Source organism: Aythya marila, assembly GCF_965140915.1.
Source record: "Aythya marila genome assembly, chromosome: 1".
NCBI lineage: Eukaryota > Metazoa > Chordata > Aves > Anseriformes > Anatidae > Aythya > Aythya marila.
Window position 1 is genome coordinate 62047596 of NC_139042.1, and position 24156 is coordinate 62071751.

General features: G+C 36.4%; 1 protein-coding gene across 1 annotated transcript in view; it reads right to left on the reverse strand.

Moving 5' to 3' along the window:
• Window positions 1-24156, reverse strand: part of MYO16 (myosin XVI) — a gene marked incomplete at its 5' end in the record, with an annotated part of 305366 nt that overhangs the window by 90413 nt on the left and 190797 nt on the right. Inside the window, 3 exon segments of the mRNA XM_082751937.1 lie at window positions 12294-12494; window positions 13068-13220; window positions 22785-22857. Coding sequence (XP_082608063.1) covers window positions 12294-12494; window positions 13068-13220; window positions 22785-22857 — 427 coding nt within the window.

Below are 24156 nucleotides of genomic sequence, written 5' to 3' on the forward strand. Positions count from 1 at the left end.
CTTTCAATTCTTTCTTAACAACACCAACAATACTAACCAGAAGAACTGGTTGCTGAACATTGTGTGTCTCTGCAAGTATACAAAAATTTCATCAGACTGATTCTAAAACAATTCCACAATGCAAGACTCAATCACAAGTGTAGCATATAGAAGACAGTGATGTAAACGTTACTTTCCCTGTAGTAATGATCAGTCCCAGACTACTGTGGTCTATTCACAGTGACCGTAACAGACCACTCTTAGATCAATCTGAGTCCCAGCTCACACTCAAGACAAGCTCTTGCCATTTATATTGTCTTTGGAGGCAAATTCAGTCCACAGTATATGTAAAAATTCCATTTACCCATTGAACAACTATGCACATAAGGGTTTTGGATCACCTTAGCTGACTGATGTTATCATTTCAAGTGCTACTCCACCTGTCATCTGAATGCAGATGAACTCTCAACACATATGGTGGGCACACCAAACCAAGCAAAACCCAATGCTACAGCAAGAGTTCCTGAAGATACATACAAAATGATGAAATATGACCAAGTGTCTGTTTTAACTTTGAGCCTATCCAGGTTCCACTGTATAGAAAAGAAGCACTGAGACCAAAATGCAGTCACTGAGACTGAAATGCCAATTAAAATCCTTGCATCACCATTATCAGATTGCTTTGGCCTCGTATTTCTAAATTTATGTTTATTTTGCATAGAATATAAATATTTTACAAAATAGAATGATTAAAATAAAACAGCAAAACAGAATTTTCTTATCAACAATTTGTGATTATGGTTCACATCTTGGCTAGGATGGCAATCAATATTAAAGACAAACCTGGGGCACAACTTGAAAAAAGGAACTGTGCTACTTATGTCCTGTTCTGAAAACCAGTCTGTGTACAGATGATGGGATTTATCTCACCTTATGTAAGTGTGGGTGCCTACATCTCAGTCAGTCACACATGACTTCTGTATACATGCAGGAAAAATATATTCCTGACTCATCTGCCCTATTTTTCAATAGGATGCATTCCATCCTAGCAAGTGCTTATTTGCCATCCACCAACTATGCGTGTAGATTAGATGGCCAGTTCTGATATGTAAGTCTCCAGCTGCAGCAAAGGACATTTTGTTAGATGAATCTTGACACAGAGACACTAAGGGTCACAAACCTTTAACTGACCTAAACTTTAACACCTAACCATGATACCCAACCTTTATCTGACTGTTTTGTGGAATGGGAGCAAGGATTGGATTCTCTAGACTTCAGGCTCAGCATCAAGTGAGAGTTATGTGACTGAATTCACCAGTTCCTCGAACATGAAATGCCCTAGAACTAGTGAATGGAAAATATGTATCTAATTTGACCCAGAATTTTAATCACCTAAATTAGCATTGCAGAAAGATGTCTAGTTCCACCCAGAAGTGCAGCCCACAAATCTTTCTTACAACCACTCTCTCAAGTAAATCAACTTTCTGGCATTTTTTTTTATACATATATATAATTATTATTTATTTAATGTGGTTGACAGGTGTGTTTACTACCATAATAGATGCTACTTTTGCAGAAAACAAGATAGAAACATTCTATTTACATGAGTGATTCAAGACAATCAAGCCACAAAAGCTTAGAGCTTCTTCAAAGCTTGCTACCTTTCTGAGAAGAAAAATCAGCCCAAGTGGCAGACACATGCACACTTTGCCATACATAGTAGATTTTCCTATCTCTTCACTGCATTTCCCTCTTCTGACTGAGGTGGAAATTTATCTTTATTACCTCCCAAAGCAGTTTTTCTAGCTTGAGAAAAACTGTTTCTTCTCTTTATGTTGAGGCATGGAACAACAATAATTACATCACTAAGATTTTTATGGATATTCTGTTAATCTAGAACTCTTGCTGTATGTACCCATAGCTTTAACTTAGGAAAGGAAGCTGTTTTCCCTCTTCTCCTCCAAACTCTAATATCATCCCTATCCTCCACCTTGGTCTACATATTTGCATCCCTCCAGGTTAAGCCAGAAGCTAAACCAGTGCTTCCTGTTTCTCAGATGAAAGCTCTCACAACCTCACAACTAGACCACTACATGAAGGGTAACCACTTACATGAAGGGCAACTTTCTGAATGAAAGGGATATTTTGCAGAAAGCTCATTTCTACAAAATGGATAGCCATTTGTTTTTTGTTTGTTTGTTTGTTTGTTTTTGGTGGGGACAACAGACAAACAGCTAATTAATTTGCAAGCTTTAGATATAAACAGCTCTAGCTTGCATAGTAGTAGAATCCAAAGGGAATTTAAAAATCAACAAGAAAAAAAAATAAATAGACTGTAGTACTACCTCTGGGATTAGGCAGAAACTTCATGGGAAATTCTTAGAACACACTTTTTGTTTGTTTGTTTGTTTTACCTTGGGACCACGTTTTTATCTAAAACCTGTTTTAAGTTTCTTATTGAATCTATATCCTAAGCTCCTTAGGTATTTGGGTAAATTTTATCCTTGTATATTTAATAAAGCTGTAAATATATAATAAAGATTAGTAATAGTAATCAGTTCATTAATTTTCTTTTCCATTGGGTCATTTGACAATTATGTGATGCTATCTTACTCATGAAAAATATTTTATGTCTTGGATGTGTATAATCTGTTGTACTTAGTAATTATCAAATGATGTAATTAGTATGGCATCTAACATAGAAAAGGTGTAACAACAGAATTATGTTTGTTTCCATGATGGATGTACTCTTATATAATTTTTAACTGTGTCTCTTAAGAGTACACAGTATAGCTAGTAAGCTGTTAGAATAATTTAAGCATACTATTAAAAGTTTTCAGTGTACTTAAAGTACATGTTCTAACATACTGGTCCATAAAAGATAATTAACAGGCCTTACTTAACAAATTCATAATACCAGTTCCTAATTGAATGTCTTAGGCTTTGACTAAATTAGAAGAAGAGAGTTACTATTGATGGGACAAGTAGGTAAGTATAGCAGTGGGAGATTATGATAAGTGTACCCTCAGTAAGTTTGCAGATGACACCAAGTTAGGAGGAAGTATTGACCTGCTGGAGCGTAGGAAGGCCCTGCAGAGGGACTTGGACAGGATGGGTTGATGGGCAGAGGCCAGTGGGATGAGATTCAACATGGCTAAGTGCCAGCTCCTGCACTTTGGCCACAACAACCCCATACAATGCTACAGGCTTGGGGCAGAGTGGCTTGAAAGCTGTGCAGAGGAAAAGGATCTGGGGGTGTTGGTCAATGCTCACCTCAACATGAGCTGGAAGTGTGCCCAGGTGGCCAAGAAGGCCAACAGCATCCTGGCTTGTATCAGGGATAGTGTAGCCAGCAGGACCAGGGAGGTGATTGCCCCATGTACTCTGCTCTGGTGAGGCTGCACCTCGAGTACTGTGTTAGCTTTGAGCTCCTCACTACAAGAAGGACATTGAGGCCGTGGACAATGTCCAGTCCCTGGAGAATGGCCTACGAAGCTGGTGAAGGGCCAGGAACACAAGTCCTGTGAGGAGTGGCTGAGGGAACTGAGGTTGTTTAGAGGAGGCTCAGGGGAGACATTATTGCTCTCTACAACTACCTGAAAGGAAAGTGTAGGGTTGGCCTCTTCTCACAGGTAATTAGTGATAGGACTAGAGGGAATGGCCTCAAGTTGCACAAGAAGAAATTTAGGTTAGAAATGAGGAGACATTCTCAGAAAGGCATTGGGACGGGTTGCCCAGGGAAGTGGTGGAGTCAACATCCTTGGGGGTGTTCAAGGAAAGGCTGGACCTGGTGCTTGGGGACATGGTTTAGTGGGTGACAGTAGTAGTAGGGTAATGGTTGGACCAGATGATCTTTAAGGTCTCTTCCAACCTTAATGATTCTATGATTCTATGAAAATGCCTACATTGAAACAGGAAGAAGTTTCAGTACTGGTACTGGTACAATACATTATCAACTTCTAGAACTATATTCATAAGACATCTCTCATCACATAAAATACATAAAAGTTAACAGGATTCCCTTTATTGCTAACTCCCTAACACTTTTCCCATAGTAAATTGGTAAATTAATTCACTGCCTAAACACATGAAAAGTGGCTCAATGAAATGGCACTCAAGGGTCTCATATTTACTGTCAGTTCCACAAAAGAGAAAAAGAAAGAAATACTCTCCAAATTGTCTATTTTGTTAATTTAATCATGTCCCCATCAGAGATGCCAACTTTGCCTAAAACACATGCAGTTCACCCACTTTTTTTTTCATTGGGTTTCTAAAGTAAACTGACCAGAACTCTGCACTGATTGGCAGTCGAGCACCATGTATTCTGAGGAGAAAAGTCTCATACAAATTTTATGTGGTTCAGACAGGAAATGTACAGTAGCTTAGCTCATGGTTCTGGTATTATAAAACATACCCCTTATTCTCACTTCCATTTATTGTACCTGTTTGTCTTGTTCTGCACCATGAACATTTAGGGGTAGACGGTATGTAAACCTACGTGTCTGTGTTAACCAAGGGTAACACAGTAGTAGCAGTATCTTTAGATACTACCTGTACCAGTTGTTTTTATTAAAAAATGGTGCAGAGTTCCACAATGCATTTGAATTCAGTAAAACATTTAAACAAGAAAGGGATTGAATTTACTTCCTGTAAGTTCAGAAGGGAGGAGAGCTTAACCTAAACATACTAGTAGTGGGGCAGGCCAAATGTGCATTTAGCCCTGGGCATTTAGGGGAAAATATTGAGTAATGCTTCTACTTTGCCTCCCACCAGTTCCCCTCTCATCTTCCAGGGCTCTGCCCATTAGGGAGCTCTGGATCTGCAGGCTGTATCTCATCTTTGTGGTTAATATCTCTTGACAGATGTTTCCTCTGTGAGTCTCTGTTTCCAGAGCTCATTAACATTTTCGGCATCCATAATACTCCGTGGCAAGGAGTTTCACTAGTTACTTGCTATGCAAAAAAAATATTTCATTCTGTTTGTGTCAGATCTGTTCTCTGGTCATTTAAATTGGTACACCTGGCTTTAATGTCATGAAAACATGTAGATAAGAATAAGAGGAAAAAAACAACACCCAGAAGACAGAAAGCTTGCACTCCAAAGGTGCACAGAGAACTGCACGGCCCTCTTACCTTCTTACATACTCTTGTTTCTTCCAGTCATTAATTATCCTCATGACATTCGATTTTACATCTTCTCTCAGAAATCTGACTTCTGACCTGAAGTATCCCCCTTTGTATCACCTGATTTTAGTAAGGGACTTTATCTAAGTTTACTCGATTTCCCCAAATACTTTATCAACAGAACCACCTTTACACATACTTTTAATCAATTCCTTCAAATAATTTTTGTTTTCATATCCTGTGGTATGACAAAAGTACTCATGGTTAATTGGAAGATTAAAAAAGCGAAGAAAATACCACCTGGAATGTTATGTTTGGTTGGTTGCATTTATAGTTAAAACCAAAAATGTTACTATTTTCATAACATAGTAATAATATTAATAATTTAAAATGTAACTCAGAAACTCTCATTTTGTATGTCTTGTTAAATTCAATGAATGTGAAAATAATCGGTTCATATAGTTGAAAGAGAATTTTTTGAGAACATGTTCAAGGACAATTTCAATGTACAGAAAGGTCACTTGTAGTTGCTACCTTTCCACCAGTACAAATATGTGAGTGACAGCATTTTAAAGTCTGAATATGCCATTTTTTTTTTAGTATCTCTGGGCTTCTCACACACTCCAAACAAGCTTTGTTAAGCAATGAGCTAATTAAATACCTTTAAAACAGTCTGTAAAGTCTTACTCTCAGAAAACACTCAGAAATAGTGGAATATTAAAGCCAGAAGATATCTAAAAACAAATGAGAGCAGTGGTAGTGATGATCTATTATTTTTTCCCTCAGGAGAGCCTGAAGGAAAGCCAAAGAAGGAAAGAAAAGAAGGGAAGCAAAGAAAGAAAAGGAAAGGGAAGGGGAAGGGGAAGGGGAAGGGGAAGGGGAAGGGGAAGGGGAAGGGGAAGGGGAAGGGGAAGGAGGGAGGGAGGGAAAAAAAGTACAACTACCTTGTCTGTGTGAAAAAAGAGAATCTTTGTCAAATAACCTTTATAGGCTTTGGTATAACTTAGACTAGACTGATTTGATTGTTATGTCTGGGGATTCGGCCTGGGGAAAAAATAGAGAAAATGAAAGCTTCCTTATTGATTAATCCATCTCCTTTTGTCTTTTCATTTAGAGGTTCAGTTTCACAGTCTGCCTGGGATACATGAGGCATTTCAGAGATGACTGCACTGGTGAAGGTGAGCTGACAGCTGAGAGGTATTTTTGAAATGTGCATAGCTGAGAAATGGCACAGACATTGATCTGCACTTAAAGGACATTATGTGCACTGGTTTATAGAGCAAAGAAGTTGGTCTTTTGGTCTGAACAGTTTATTACAGTACTATAAGTCAAAAACAGTGGCAAAGCAAACATTGACAAGGGGCTTACCAGATTTGTTAATTCAAGTATAAATTTAAACTGCTCAAAGCTTAAAATATGATATGTTATTCAGGCTTCTTGAACAAATGAGCATATAGCTCATTATCTCGTACAAGGATATGTTAAATACTGCTACAAGATAAATCTGTGTCTCTTGACATTATGTTAAGCTAATATATTAGCTTATATATTTCTGGTTTACTTACTGGCATGTTAATTCTTTCATAAAATTAGGAAAAAATAAAACAAGTTTGAATCCTAAGCAAAATTCCATGATGGAATGTTATTCTTCAAAAATCATGACTATCAGTAAGGCTGACAGTTCAGAGATGTAATTCACGTGAAGCCCTTACATTACGTGAGAGCGTACAATGTAAATATTAATGTTATTGACAAAAGTATATAGAGATTCGGTATTACACATTCTTAGTACAGTTTCAGCTGATGGTTAGATGCATTGATCAACTGTACCCACAAAACACCTTATTTCCTCCAGAGAAGCTAGCAGTGTGCACCATGGGCTCACCGTGCCTCTCCTCTCACAGTGCTGCTAGGCAGATGGGCACTGCAAGAAGCGGCTGAGTATACCCACATTTACGCCAGGCATCAGAAACAAAGCAGTACCCTAGACGAGCAGAATTTTTTCAGAAGAGATCAGACTGCCAACGTTCAAGGCAATGTGTAAAACAACTTTCAGATAAAGCCTTCCACGAGTTTTTTTTTAGTCTCACAAAACCTGAATCATTCTTTTCTACTTTCTGCCTGAACTGAACAGATAAGCCTTTTGTCTTATAGCAGTCAGATACCAAGACATCAAATAGCTCTTAGAAGAGACTCATAATATATCAAGGCATTGTAGGAGTCTGTTCAGCTGCAAAATTAAAACTGGGAGATAAAGTAAAATACTTGATATGATCAAGTACTAATATTCACAGTGGCCTTTGCTAAACATGTGATCATGGAGATAACAATTGTATCATACTACTGCAGAAGAATGAAGATCTAGTGTTGAACAAGCATAATAGTGAAATTCAAGAGAAATAAAGAAAAACAAATGTTTACTTTCTTCCACAGGATGGTTCTGTCACATTTGTGTAATATGGAATTCATTCTCATCTTCCATTGAAAAATTTCACTCACACATTGACTTCTATGTGCAGCAGCTTACTTGTGCACAGTTTCCTCTTTTAGTCCACTTTCTCCATGCCAAAAGAGTCAAGAGTATAATAAATAATAATAATAATAATAATAATAATAATAATAATAATAATAATAATAATAATGAAAAAGGTCTCTGAGAACAGTATCATACACAGACATTTTGTTATTGTTTCTCCAGAAAGTCAAGCAGGGATTCCAAATTCTTTTTTTTTTTTTTCCTTCTGAATCTCTTCTCCCTGTATGCCTTTCTAGGTTCATTTTGACCTTGTGCATTTTTTACTTTTATTTTTTATTTTTCATTTCTCGCCCCTTATCTCTTCCCTCTTTTTCTTAGTACTGCCTGTTCTGGAATAATCTGTATCTAATTATGCTTGGAATAGCAATATGGCATATGTAGTCCTAGGGAAGGCTACTGAGCACAAAACAAGGGAATGAGCGATACTTGACAATGCATGATTATAATCAGTCAGAAAGACTTAATAGTGGGAAAAAAAAGACTATTTTCCTACAACAATAGTTACATAACATTAAGATAGGAACACATTAGAGGTCCTTAAAACTGCATGGACACATTTGTGTCAGTTGTAATTCCTTCATACTATAAAGCTAGAAACACACTTTCATTCACAGAAGGCTGTCTGGCATCTCAATTAAAGATAAAACAGTATGCCTCTTAAGCAAGGCAGAATTTTCAATAGCTGCTTTTTGCAGTATAACTGCACTTAGAGTTGCTAAAATGGCAACTCTAAGTGTAGCTACCTGAGTAAATGTATCTGAACCCAGTTCTTTCTGGACTTAGAGCTACATACATAACCTATTGCAAAAAGGAGCCCACACCACGTCCAACGTGAAACTTTTTTTGCAGTAAACGAGGTGGACTACCAGCTGTTTCACACTGACTGTGAACTACATTGCAGTTACAGGTTTTGTTACCTAGGGAAATCAGCCTGTCTGCCCTCACCTTCTGTTTAACATAAAGCCTGCATTCAGTGTTACTTTTTCTGTGAACACCAGCCTAGACACATTACCTGAATATAAATGATTAAGCCTAGAAGTGAAAATTTCATGTTCAATTACCTGTCACATTTTACTGGTAATTCTTCTGCCCTCTGGGTCTGATTCATCTTTCAGCTATACTCATGTAAATAATGACAAACTTTACCAAGTTAAAGGAGTTATAATCAGTGAAAAATTGTGATAAGTGAGAATAAAATTAGCCCCCCCCCCCCCCCCCCGTTTTAAATTTGGAGATCTCTGAAGGTAACGATGCAGAAGAAGACTGCTTTCTACTTCTCTTGCTTTAGACTCATTTAATTGATATCAGACTATAAAATTAGCCATCAAAACCTGCCAAACTATACTGTCACTTTATATATATGAAATTCTTATTTTTGAGTGCCAATAAAACCTGATGTATTTAACAGTCTGATCTATTAACAATTTTCATTAAGTATAAATCACAAATGACTTCTATAAAACAGATACTAAATGTAGTAATAACACAATCTCAAGAACAGCATCAGCAGTTTAAAAAAATGATAATAATTTAATATCTTTTTTCTTTCAACCTATGAAGATACACTAGTCTGGGAAAATAATCCATTTGTGTAATAATTTAGTACAACAATGCTACCATCAGATTTTATGTAAATTCCTATCACAAATCCCTGGACATTTCCACTTATGATAGCTTGGTAACAGTTCAATGAATTATCAAAAATGCAAGTGTCTTTAAAGATCTTGCTCAGTCACTATTAAAGTAAGGGGAGTTAAGCAGTTGCACAGGAACTTTTCTGTTTTGGCAGGGAACATAAGCATTTTACTGCTATGCGGATGCAAAGAACAACCTTACAGTCTGGAATAATTCCTTGGCCAATGTAAACCAAAGGATCTCCATTGACTTCAAAAGAACGTGTGAATTTACATTACTTGGAGAGCCATCTATTTGTTCATACTTTTAGATCAAATGTCATTACTATTATTAGGAAAAGGTCAAGCCAAGAGTCTATGTAATAAAAAAAAATCTAAACAACTATGCAAGGATAAAACACACATTAATTAAAAATGTACTCCTTACCACTCATGATTTAAGTTTCAGAACTGGGCACCTGAACCTTTGATCTGAACAAATGATCCTACTGAGTCCTTCAGAGAATAAAAGAAATTTTTTTCAACCTCAAGAAATTTGCTTATTGTTGTGATTGTGATTTTAATACAACTTCCTTGCTGCTGTTTCCATATCAGTCTTCTAGTGTGTGGAAGCTTTTTAGAGGTATTCTGATAAATTTGGATAATCACAACAGAAATCTATTAAAAAACAACAACAACAACAACAACAACAACAACAACAAAACCACCTTACCTAAGAACAACAACAGATAACAGATTTATAAAGGAATTTAGACATCTGGAGCCCACTGTCAGCAATTAACTCAAACACTTTAAGTGCTAATAAATTTCAGAAAATCTTCACTGTGCTGTAATCTAACCCCCACGTGCCCACATTTCTACAAAAAGAAAAAAAAAAGTTCCAGTAGTAGAGGTATTCAAACCACTTCCATTTGGTAATTAATTTGGGCGTAAGTAGAAGGCTTCATGATGAAAGAAGAGCCTCCAGTGAGTTATTCAGAGTATTTAGGTTAAGAATTTAAGCACTGTCCAAACACTCTTAATCCTTTCCATAATGACCACATTTCTAACATTGGGCAGGAACAAATTTGCCTGCGTCAGAATGCTGCCCAACACTTTCATCTACTTCATTTCTGATGTCAAATAAGAGCCACAAAATAGACCTTTCTCCATACATATTGCTGCAAAGGACCCTAATCTGGTCAAAGAAGCCTAAGCATGCAGAGCCTGTCTTCTCATTTGCTCTGGACAGTTCAGGAAACATAATGTTACCTTGAGATATGACAGAGACAGCAAGTCTTTTTTTGGCGACTTGGAGGCAAATCTTGAACTTGCCTCCTAGGTGTACCCACTGCCAATAGTTGACTGAGCATTCAATAGCATAAATCTGTTGCACCCAAAATATTCATCATAGCAGAAAGTGTGTCATTCAGTAGAGTACCTTTAGCAACAAGGATTAGAGCGCTATTTCTTTTGTTCCTACCCTAACAAGCTCAAAGAGCTCCCTTCTGAATCTATACTGATATTTTAGCAGCACACCAGATAAACTCTCTGCATTTGCTACAAGGACAATCATGTGAAGAGAAGGTTGCTCTAACTACCTTTCACAGTAAAGAGCAGCAATGCTCTTATATTTGTGTTAGCATTGTAATATGCATTCTAATCAAAAGACTTATCATAGCTGCCCAGTTTCTTGCTCAATGACCTCATCTCTTCCATCTCTTGCTCAGGTAAAGAGAGAAGCATCTAGGTGTCATTTCTCTGGTTAAGCTGAAGCACCTGCAGTTTCTACATGGCTTCCACAGAATATTCTGATGTGTTGAGGTACAAGTCACAAACCACTAAATCATGAAAAACCCAGGCTTTGCCTGATACCGGGCTTCCCGAGACCTCAGGTTTAAAGTCCCCTGTTATGTAAAGTCATCAACCAATAACAAGTACATTTATATTTATAAACAACACAGTGCATATGATCACAGTGCTGTCGTTCCTTGGCAAAGTAGCTAAACAGCTGCCAGGCACAAAGCTTTTATGGGATTTCATCAGTGGAGAGATAGCTCATGGGATCACTGCTTAAGACTTGGGAAGTGTGAAAAGACACAGAACAATTTGTTCAGATGCAAGGACTGATTCCTGCAACTTTCAGTCTATATTTCCACTTGATTTCGGTGGAAATTTCTGAAAAGAGAGAACTGAGAACCCCAGTTTATGTCCATACCTTCTATACTCATAAGCTTATTTCAAATACCTTACTTTGAACAGAGAAAAGTGGCAACATGTCACATTAATTACACAGAGGACAATCTGTCAGATTATAAAACAAACATATTTTTATCCATTTAAACACATAAGTATTTTGCTTGCTTTTAGCCGTGGTTCATTGTGGTAAGAATGTGAAAATGAGGGAGTATTGGAAAGAAAAGGGTAAGAGGCCTATTTAACAAAACTGATCATGCTTTTCCTGTGAACATTGCAGAAGGGGAAATGCAAAACATTCATCCTGTTTTATGGCAAGATTTAAAGCCACAGCATGTTCTGAGATTAAAAAAAAAAAAAAAAAAAAAGTACAAACATATTTTATGTATGATTGCCAACTTGCCAGAAAAAATGTAGGGTTTTTTTTGGCCAGATTCATGCTGGTATCCATGGTATCTATATATGTGGCACAGGACCTACAAGGAACCTATCCTGTTCTGGAACAACTTCTGAAAGCTAAGTGACAGCCAACTAAAATGACATTAAACATTTATGCTGAGATATCTGAATCACCCCTCTTCTTCATAAACAGCTTACAGAAAATACAATTTAGGATACAGAATTATGTAGACTGAATCCTGCCACAAAAGTCCTGATTAACATTTACCTATTCATAACTTTTCCAAAAATACACCACAGGGTACACACCAGCAATTCTATACATATATTGCATTGAGATACAATCTCAAAATTCATCATTGGAATGTGAATTGTTATTTGTAACCAGAATTTAGACACGCCACGCAGAATTTGTATTAACTGTGTGTTATCATTCAAACAACTTACCCTCCCAGCATAATGCATAATGGTGAAGGTTGCACCCTGATCCTTTGGTGCAAGGTTGCCATTCCCATCTTTTGTGGAAGAATAAACTGTATTTGTGTCTGATGTATCCAGATAGGACTGAATGCGTTTAGAAAGACTCTGTTCCATTGACCAGTTAGATTGGCTTTCTTCATCTAGCATTGACAAAAAACCTGATGGTTTCTGAAATAAAAAATAGATGTTTTGGTTTTATGTAATTTCAGTTGTTCCTTGCGAAGTAATACAGCTGGTAATTTAATAAAGATAAACATATCACTTACTACAGAAAGAAAAGGAAAACAACAGTATAAATGTTCTTTAAGTCTCAATGTCTATGCATATCAGATAATTCAAAATTGATCATTATTGCTGATCTTCTAGGAAACCGATTGGGCTATGTCCTTCTTAGAAGTTTTACTCCAAAAACTTGCTCCAGGCATAAAAGATACTGCCAAGTTTACAACAGAGATTGGTTGGTACTACAGCTGCAGTCAGGACATAACATGATACACAAATGCTACACATGAATCAGTATGGACAATGTCTTTCTGTTACATTTTCTTCAACCCTAGATCATTACAAATCTGTTATCCCTCAAACTGCAAGAGCAGACAACCCTCTCCATGGTTTCTTTAGTCCCATAACCTTCTCTTTAGATTAAAAAAAAACAGGAAATGTAAACAAAACTTCATATTAGTCTAACACACAGAGTATGTGATGTAAATATACATGATGTAAAGTGGATCTGAAAACTACCTGAAAGAAAAAATCCAAGGCTGCAGTATGGTTTCCAGGAGAATATACTGTTTCCGTGGTAACTCCCTCTTGTACACATTCTGCTTGCTCTTGTAGGAAAAGTACTTCATTGATATACTGGTGTATCTTCTCATTGGTCATATTGACACACAGCTATTGCAAAACGAAGAAAAAAATAGTATTAGAAGTTTACTGGATAATTCATCAGTATAGGATTTACTGCACATCTAATATTGAATTTGATGAAATGTCAATTCACAACGTGTTCTCTCTCTCTCGACCACATATTAGGGACCCTTGGGAAATTTACATTTTAATAGCTATTAGTATTAAATTGGGAATAAACAGTTTTCTGTCTGCATAATTGTGAATTCTACATAAGAATTATCAAATACCAGCATTATGAAACAGTGCAAATTTACTTTAATTCCATTGACTAAAGTGGTGTAACTCTAAATATATGTTGTACACTCAATATTCTTCTGCAGTTTATATTCAGGATGACTACACAGATGCAATGTGCTTAAAAAAAAAAAAAAAAAAAAAAAAAAAAACAACAACAACAACAACAAAACCTGCATATTTGGTTAATATCCTGATTTTGTAGTTAGTTTAGTATTAACAAATACGTTCAAATTCTGCTTCCACTTATACAATCACTGATGTCTAAAACAGTTTCTGAAAAACTCACTGTGTTTTGCCCAAATATATCATATAAAACAACTAGGAATATTTTACTAAATGCCCCTCTGCATTTTATTGATATTCTAAAGGAAAGTTGGCAAGAAAATGGTCTTCCATAGAAAAGTTCAAAGTCTGCAGAGATAAATAATATAAAAATCTCTCAAATATTTTCTTTGATTGCCTTTTAAGACTTGTAGTGCCACTTTTGTAAAAAATAGTTTAATAGGAATCTGCTTTTCAATTAAAAACAGGTGAGGGTTGTATCAGCTTATTCCTGGACCTTTCGTATTTTATTCAAAGTTCACAATCTTCGAAGAAAGTAAACATTTAATAACTTTGCTGAATAAATCTTGAACTGTTTTATTTACATTAAAATGGTAATTTTAGTGAGATATTCTAAAATCTCTTCCAATGCTATACTATCACTAAGAAATTAAGAAAACAGAAACTCTTAGAGGGTTGGAAGAACCCTTTATATGAGGAATCATGCAAGGAATAACTGGACAAAGTCTCTTTTCACATTAAACTAGTCACATATTTGTTTTGGCGATAAACTCTATCTTCCATGAATAAAGTGTATAAAAGCAATTCCACCAGCAAGTCATATTAAAAAATATGAGATATTTAGATCAACCATAAAAGTACATGGTTTAACATTCAGGTAACGGAAACGAACCCAAGTAATGTGTAATAGCTGCCTGAATTTTCCATTAACACCTCACGCTAGTATAGTCAACTTGCACTTGCTCTTCAATGAAGTAGGCTAGTGTGAATAACAGCAAGAAATAAAACAAAAACCAGATTTTATAACCAAATGTCTGTTACTAATTGTCCTTACCAATGTATGAAAGTGCAGACAAAATGGAGCCTCAAATACTACCAGTATTTTTTAAAAGAAGGATTTATAAAAATTCAGTTATCTCGTTTTGTTAACACTGAAAATATAAAATTCACTTATACTATTTAATTTTTTTATTGAAAGTGATTTTTAACTTTGATGCAGGCAAATTTAACTTTGAGGCATGCTTTGCTGAACATTTTCCAAACTCAAATTCTAATTCCAAAATCTTTTCAGAAGCTCCTTAACATTATTTTGGAAGGCAGACATAACATTGCACACTTATACTACACAGGATATGTAAAGCCTCAACTTGACACATGCTTTTTTTTTGCTATACACATGCTATATTTGAAAATTTTACTTTTTATCATTTGCAGTTATCCTAAAACACATAAAAACAATTGACGTGCAGCAAAATTATTAAACTAAACAAATTCAGCTGGAGAGTAAGAATGTCTTAGTCAAATCTTAAAAAGATCTGATAAATAATATTGGTTTCAACTGCCAGTAGTGAAAGGTGTATTATTTTGTTAAACATTCACACATAACACGTTGGGCTGGTAAAACAAAAAAAATATTCTAAGTTTTACAGATTGGTATATTATAGTGTACATTGATGTGCTGTTTGGTAACAAGCAATGTTGTCATTCAGATAAGCAGGCTGGTCATAATGACAATAATATGCTGCAAACCAGACTAGAAAGCAAGCTCGAGTTATTATACAAACTGCAAGCTGCTTTGAAGCTGCTCTGTCTAGCACTGGTTGTGAGCAGCAGCTCTGCAGAATGAGCATTGGAAGACCAGCTGAAAAGGGCTGCTGAAAAGCAAGACGCTCTGATTGCATCTTTCTCCATTTCAATGTTTTATACAACCTGCTGAGAAAAGGTGATAAACAGAATGTTTGAAATTAAATGCTTGACACAGGTTGCTGCAATAATTAAAACAAAATGTAGAAATCTGATGAAAATGAACTAAGCTACTTTTGCTAACCCATCTTCTTTTGCTGAAGTTTATATAAACAATGATGTTTTCTGTCCAAGGGTGATATATAAATGTGAAAAGTTCAGAAAAACACATGCATTTAATTTCACCCATGCAAATGAGATGGAAATGTAGTAGTAATTAAAGAAAACACAATTTTTAAACAAAAAATAAATGTTGTGGGAATACCTCTTAGCATTGTATATGTGCTTTTCTTTGCAGAGTTACTCAACACAACCCATAGTGCTTCTTGTCATTAAACATGGTTAAACTATTTGTCACAAGCCTCTTACTGGCTTCACTGTATGTCTCTTCTGTACGAAATCTTCCTTTCCACCTGTCTTCCTTTCTAATCCTAACTCACTACCATGTCTAGGTGAAAATAAAAATACAATTTACATGTCAGTCTTCATTAAAAAGTACTCCTAGAATATCACTACAATACAGTGAAAAAAGGCCAAGTAAAAGTATTTAAACAAACTGAACTTGAAGTAGCATCCAAACTGTAGTATTCAGAAAAAATATGTATAGTGCCATTTAGTAAAACAAATAGGTATTCATCACATTATACAGTATTAGTTTGACCTCTCTTTCTTTACTGTATTTGACCAGTTAGTAATATTAAGTATATTCAAAATTCAAATTTAGGTAGGAGACCAAAACTGTACTGTATCCCAAAGACAGAAAACCACCTATCACTAATGAAAATTTCCTGTTTCCTTGCTCCTCAGTGTATAGAAAACGCTATTTGAAAAAGCATAGCAAAAAAAAGGGGGAGATTTGTGAAAAGAAACCTTGGTGACTATTAGACAGTGAGGTTGAGATGGATGTGATCACCCTCTGCAAAACTCATTTACTTCCTTAGGTCATGGAGAAGCATTGAGTAAAGTTTACACCTTTCAAATCAATCTATCAGGGCAAATGTTATAGGCCAAGATGAAGGAGCTACAATGCCAAGTTTAATTTGTAAGGATATGCTCTATCTTTTCTCAAAAACACAATTCTGAGATAATAGAAGGCAAAATAATCTTCTATTTACTGAGTCTGGATTCCAAAAATGTTTTTAAACCTAAGGTAGGTAATCACTCAATCCTCAGAATTATCTTGATGACTGTTCCCCTTTGCATCTGCTACCCTGGTGAAAAAAAAATAAAAATAAATAAATAAATAAAAAGATCATCTCTTTTCCCTTTTAGTATTGTGTGTGACAGTTACTAGACTCCCACATCTTTTATGTAGAGTACCAATCAGAATATTTTTAATGCATTAATAACAACACTATAAACCATTACATTTCTTCCTTTGCCTTTTAGGGGCAATGGGATTTAATATAGACTTCCTGTTTTCTGTGTAGCTTCAACACAAATTCAAACGTAGTCCTTCTGCCTCTCTGTCAGAAAAATTTTATTTCACTGGGAATTCATGTTGTCCTGGGGTCAGTTGCTATTATATGTTCCTCAAACAAATTAAAACAGAACAGAATGCTCTGCTGAAATTCTGTTGTGGGTAGCTGTCACCTGGAAATCCAACAAGGAAGGGTCTACAAAGCCCTTTCATAAAGGATACGATTTCAATGCAAAGTGGAGTATCCATCCACTTGACCATGAACACATCAGAATATTAAACAAACAAGGAAACAAACATAGTAGCAGGTTTTTCCTTGAAGGAATTTGGAATTAGAGATATTGAAATAGTTCCAAGTGACTTTTTCACTCTTACTGCTGGCCAGCAATACTGTAGGATATAAAGGGGTGGGTGCTGCTGTGAAAAAGAAGATACCGGTTAATAAAAGTCCTTGCGCAGCATCTCACCAATCACAAAATGAATCTGGCCGGGAATCTAAATTTTAGATTTTATTTTCAGCCACAAAGCATTTACTGTAAAGGATTAAAGAAAAAAAAAAAAAAAGTATTTTAATGTCAGGTACGTGGTGAGCATTTTGATGTAGCCAGCTTTAAAACTGAGTAACACCGGCTTTTCAGTGGCTTGCTTGAATCTGCTGCACAGATAACAGCATCCTGCACAAATGAAAAAAATATGTGCAGAATGAAAAATAAAAAAAAAGACAAAGAGACTCACAGGGAACAAGGGTACACCATGACAAAAGCTATACAGAGTGAAAGGCTCTCAGGAACTGGGCAGAGGAACAGATTATAGCACAGGTTTGTCAGACCCCTTGGGAGCACTGATTTTCAGGACCCTACTCAGCCTCCCCTGGGACCTCTACCCACACTTTGTCCATGGGCCCAGTTCCTGTCCCAGAGACACCACAGCAGTGTCAGTTTCCAGACCCATCTCCCACTGCTCCTTATGGCACCCCAGCCCTGGCTTGCTGCTTGCTGCATCAGGGTTGGCGACAGGTCCCGTTACCAGCCCTGACTGCCCACCATGTTCAGACCCCAACTGATGGTGCCCATCAGGGCGGGCATGGCCGGCTCCCTGGTACCAAGGGGGCAGCTGTCTCCTGCTGCTCCCTGACAGGGATATTAAAATCCTGTGCATGAAGTCTAACTGGACCACCGTCCCATTCATCTATGCTCAACACAAGCAAATCCAATTTTTTCTGCATAAAATCAAACATTGGAATGCCCTTTGGACTGCCTGAATGCAGACACTTGTGTATGTGACCTCCCATCTGCTATCACTGAGACTGTAATGACTGTAGAAAAGTTAATTTATGTAACTTTTATCTATTCATGCACATCTATCTACATAACAGGCAACATGACCTTACATTTAGATAGCTAGAAACAGGCTCATGGCTGAGGGAAAATAATCAATTAACAAAAAACGTTATGGCTCTTTTAGCTGGGGAAGGTGACATGACGAAATCAAAGGAGGTCTCAGCAGAGTTAACTAAAGAAATAACCCACTGAGAAATTAAGATTTACAGCACCTAATAATAAATGTAAGCTAAAATTCCTGTGAACATAGCTGGGTTGTACAAGCTCTTTCACTTTACTGTAGTGACTTGGAACTGAACTGAAGCCCTGAGTGGAGCAGGCAATTCTGTTTGCTCTTGGAGTCAGCTGACTCCTATGGCAAGAGAAGTGCAGCACCGTGCTGCTACAGGAGCCATGCTTCTCCCAGCACTCTGCTGCATCACACAGGTAATGCTGCACACACTTTAATGGGTATTGAGTAGAATGGGAGTCAACAGACATTTAACTATTTCAGTAACCTTCAGTCCTAACTCAGATAAATTGGTTGTATTTCCTATTAAAAAAAAAAAAAAGAGAGAGAGAAAAAAAGTTATGATTTATACTTTCTTTGCAAAGCTTAAGAGGACTACAGAGGCAAAATACCATGCAAGAGCTAAATACGTTATTTACCACAAGTTAAATACTTTTTCATTTTACCCCTTGACAAATATCAGAGAGGAAAATCTGTACTAGAGTCTGTTTTGATGAGCTGGGGGTTGGCCTCTTCTCACAGATAACTAGAGATAGGACTAGAGGGAATGGCCTCAAGCTGCACCAGGTTGGATCAGGTTGGAAATGCAGAGAAATTTATTCTCAGAAAGAGTGGTTAGGAATTAGAATGGGTTGCCCAGGGAGGTGGCGAAGTCACCATAATATTGGTGGTAGGTGGATGGTTGGACCAGATGATCTTGAAGCTCTTTTCCAACCTTAATGATTCAATGATTCTATGATCAGGCTTGCCATTTCATTATGAAAATTCATCAGGCTGGTCAAGCATGAACTGCCTCTGATAATCCATGCTGACTTCTGCTGATGATTTTCTTCTCCTTCATGTACCTGGAAATGGTTTTCAGGATTAGTTGCTCCATCACATTTCCTGGGATTAAGGTGAAGCTGACTAGCCTATAGTTCCTTCTTGCCCTTGTTGAAGATAGGAGTGACATTTGCTTTCCTCCAATCTTTAGGCACTTCTTCCTGTCACCATGACTGATCACAGTCTATCAAATGTGGCCTCACAAGGACTTCTGCCAGTTCCAGCACTTCTTGGTGCATCCCATCATGGTACATGGACTTATATACGTCCAGTTTGCTTCCAATCTCCATATGCTTCCTTTTTGTGTTTGAGTTTGACCAAGAGATCCTGCCCAAACCACATTCCAGTGTGGTTGTATATAAAGCTGTTCTGGAACAGCAGTTATACAGCTGCTCTAGGAAAATGCTGTTCCCAAGCTAATGATCATTGCTAAGAAGTGACTGTAAATTGTAATTGGGGTGAGCTGAAAGTGTAGTCATTTATCATAGCTCAGCTGATGACCAGTAACTCACCGAGTCCTGGTAATTCAAAAGCTTTCAGCTTTCATTGAGCAACAACTCCCTCAGAATACAGCTTCTAAAAATATTGTGCTCTGTTTTTAAATCTGTGTTGTAAGAGTTTCATACCAGAAAGCCCAGCTCTGCTCACTATCATTTATTCTATAAACTCATTCACTAACATTGTTTCAAAAATAATCACATACTATTTTTGCTACCATGTTTTAAATATAATATATTACAGATACATGTTCCTACACAATGAAGGCTTACTAATGCATGCCAAGTGCAAGCAAAACTTAACACTTAAATAATACTACTTTTAACTTCTAATACCTTCTTTTTTATAATCATCTATAAAACTTTTCTCCTTGTAAACCATCAGCCACACTTTTTTGCCTGCAGAAGTTACCAGATTCTTGTTGTAGACATAGTTAACCTTACTTTTCTAGCTCTTTCACACCTTGTCCTGTGCATTGTTCATAAACTGTTACCAGTCCAATTCTTTGTTTAACGTTCCAACACACTCACTGGAGTGATCTTGTTGTTCTACTTGGTTTATTCATCTCTCTCTTCCTGAAATGTCTACAAACAGTCTATTTAAACATATTGCTTAAATTGACATATGACTTAGTACCATATTGTTCTCTTAAATATTATATTAAAATGTCTACCAATTAACCCAATTTGAAGTACCAGCAAGATTCACACATCTGCTTGGAATGTCCCAAGATTTCATAAGTCAGGGGATTTTACGCGTTCATGAAAATAATTCTGGTTGTTTTTTTTGTTGCTGTTGTTTTCTTTTCAAGAAAGCAGGCAAACAGATATCACAAAGAATTCCTTCTCTTATACTATGTTGAAACCAAAGGTTAATTTCCACCAAATTACTTTTGCTATGCCATTTTAAAATATATTAATCAAAATCTAATAAAAAAGTATTTTCTGTGTCTCCTCCACTGTTCAGCTGCTAGGCCCATTTAATGTTAACGTTCTGCAATCACGGGCCTTGACACTGGGCATGTTTGCAGACATGATGCAATACTTTGCATGAGGACCCTATCTAGGCTAACACACCTGTTTATCAACAGGGTTAACGAGCCCAGGCAGGATACTGAGCTAGGTTAGACTGATACACAGCTCAGGCTCCTGAGTGCAGGCTGTTTGGGGTATGTCTGCACAATTGCATCGTGTGGAGATACAAACTGCTTCTGTTTGCTCATACTGCAACCTATTGCTTCAGGAATCTGATGTGTTAACCACATGACGGAGTCTTCATAAAAATGAACTCTGTAATTCCCTCACCACTGTTCTGTCTTTTAAGGAATGCAATTGACTAGTTTCTGATGTAATGACTCACAGTGTTACTCAATATTACTCAACAAAACCCACTCAGTCCAAGGAGAAGGACAGTCTATGTCTTCTGAAATGTATTTATAAAAAATAAAATAAAAAATCAAACTTGACCTTGAAAGTACCTTGCTTGCTATGCAGAAATCATAAAATAAACTACTTTTACAAGTTTTTCTGTTTGTATCTCCTCAAGCATCTTATGTAGTCACTTAGCAGAAAATGGCTTACTCTAGAAAGTGGAATTCATGGTATTTTATCAGATGTCTGTTACAGAACTTATATATGTTTCATAAGAAAAAAAAAAGCAGAACAGAGCCAAAGGGAAAAAAAAAAAAAGGCCCAAGGCACACTCCTCTCCTCTGAGATTCTTTTAAAAGCACAGAATATGTTTTATGGGATTTTTTTTTTTTTTTTTTGCATGTTTTTGGTCCATCAAAATGTTTCCTATTTTTCACTTGATATTTTCACCTAAAGAAGATATTCACACAGAGTAAATGACTCTGAACATTGGCATGCATCTGTAGGATTCAATCCAACAAAGCTTTCAAGCTAGGCAAAACTGTAACAGCAAAAACAGTTTTGCAAGAGCGGAACTGGAAATATGTGTTATTGTATTCTTATATGCTATTTTGAAGGCAGAGGTTTTATGCTTTTGGACTTTTGGAAATTGTGTGGACAAGTAAACATTCCACACATAATGAACTGAAGCAGTACTATGACTATTATTTCACTAGAAAAAGAAAGTTGAGCCATAAAACAATGGATTAACTGAGATGAATGGGCAAATTCTGATTTCAAACAATAGTAAGTCCTTTGTTGCCTTTGTTGTCCTCTTCCTAATGCTTTAATTTTCTTCTGCTGCATAAGAGAATGAATGAACAACTGAACAATAACTTACTTACACATCTTCAGCGTGTTGTATAGAGTTGCTACTGCTTTTGGAATATGCACTTCTCAAGAACTTTGGTGTTATGAGACTAGTGTCAAAGGCGGGTAAACAGTTCTATCACTTTCAAGAAATGTTTGATATTTAAATGGATTTTCAAACATTAATTGAGATGAAGTTTAATTTATTTTTCATGGATGTAATTCAACTTTAAAAAAGTCTCCTGTTGAAGAGTCACACAGAGGTGAACCATTATGCACTTAACATAATGGAGCATTTTCTTTTTTTTTCTTTTTTCTTTTTTTTTTTAATTCTCTGTAAAGCATCTGAAGACCTTTTGATCTTTCTCCCAATCCTGTCTATTGTCATCCCATTCACTGACCTAGCTGAAGTATCACTTCCACAAGCATGAAAACAGACAACACTAAGTACTTTCCTCAGGTTTTCTTTCAAGGCTGATACTACCCCTCTTCCAAATCATTATGATACATGTTTACCAGATTCTTTTAAAATGATTAATAGCACTAGAAAGCCTGGATTTTAATTCAGACCCATACAGGAAGACTAAGAAAAATATTTTAAATGCAAGTTTTCTTCTCCTTGACATTTTTACTCTGATCAAAACACTTCTTTTGGCTAAAAAAAAAAAAAAAACAAAAAAAAAAAACACAAAAACAAAACAAAACACATTTACAGATGAACGACAGTTATAATAAATTCAGCAAAACAAAGCTGCTTACCTGTTCAAAAGTATTCTTTTGAAATTCTTCAAATCCAAAAATATCCAGTATTCCAATTTCAAATATCTGGTCACTGGAAAAAAACAAACAGACAAACAAAAAAACAAAAACCAAACAGATAATAAGAATTCAAGAAAGATGATAATATATCTGTTGTTTCTGACAATAGTACTTCTGCTCTAGGATGAAAACAGCCTTCATTTCAAAAACATGGTATGAAACACTCATGCAGACTATATATACAACATAACAACCAAAATTCGACCTACCAATCTACAAGCATAAATAAAAAAACGAGGTTTCAGATTGTTTTAGGACAATTAAAAAAAATGCTTTTTTTTAAAATTCAGATTCTAAAGATGCAGATATCTATTCATTCAGATGAAGAATAGCCACTGCGGGAGTTTCAAAGTTGCCTGGTTGCACTCAGTCACCCCTTTCAGCTTCTATTTCCCCAACAGTCAGAACTGCTCCTACTAAATGCATATCAAGGGAAACCCTTTAAGCCAACGTCCTCACTGCCAGCATCAAGCAGAGGTTATGAGCTCAGGCTGCACAAGAGGTTACATCTCCCAGGAGAAAGAACAGTCAAGATTTTGGCATGAAGAAGACAGATGTTTCTTTTTTGTACATATAAAAAAATGCTTGTTGGCTGTGCATCTGATTTGTCATACACCACTGTATGTATTTAGGGAAGGGCTTTTACTTAGGGCTTGTGGAAAGATAGGTAGGTCCTTTGGAAAATCCTAGGTAGTCACCTAGGATTTGAACAGGAAAAATTGGAAAAGGACGGAGGTGTTATTATTCTGTACTTACTTGGGACTAAGCCATTGTCATCCAGATCTGGAGAAGAACCTAAGGTCATTAACAGGGATTAAAATTGATGTTTTGGTATAGTCTATTGCTTGCTTTGGAAGGATTTGAGAAAATTATATGAAAGGGCTGGGCTTGCTGAAGCTGAGCTTTTTCTTCATGTTCTTCACATTACCATTAGAGAGAGAAAATGAAAAGAGGCCATTAAAAAGTTTCAGTTTGCCTATATGAATGCATTGCGACTTTCTTCAGTGTGAAATGATCTGCTAGCAGGATGAACAACCTTCCACTATAGACTTCCACTTCCACTTCCAATAGATCTCTTGGAGCAGGAAAAAATAGCAAAGGAAAAATCTTTCGGTTTCATGAGAAAGGATATGGACGCTTTCTAAAGCATATGAGTTTTCCTTTCTCGTTTCCAACATAATTTGTAAATGTATGAGGTTGCATGCATACAAGTAATATTGCAGCCTCCTGCTTCTGAGATCTAGTTTTCCTTCCATATTTTTGCTTCCTGTTTCACACTTCTTCTCTGCCTAAATCTATATGCATACCAAGA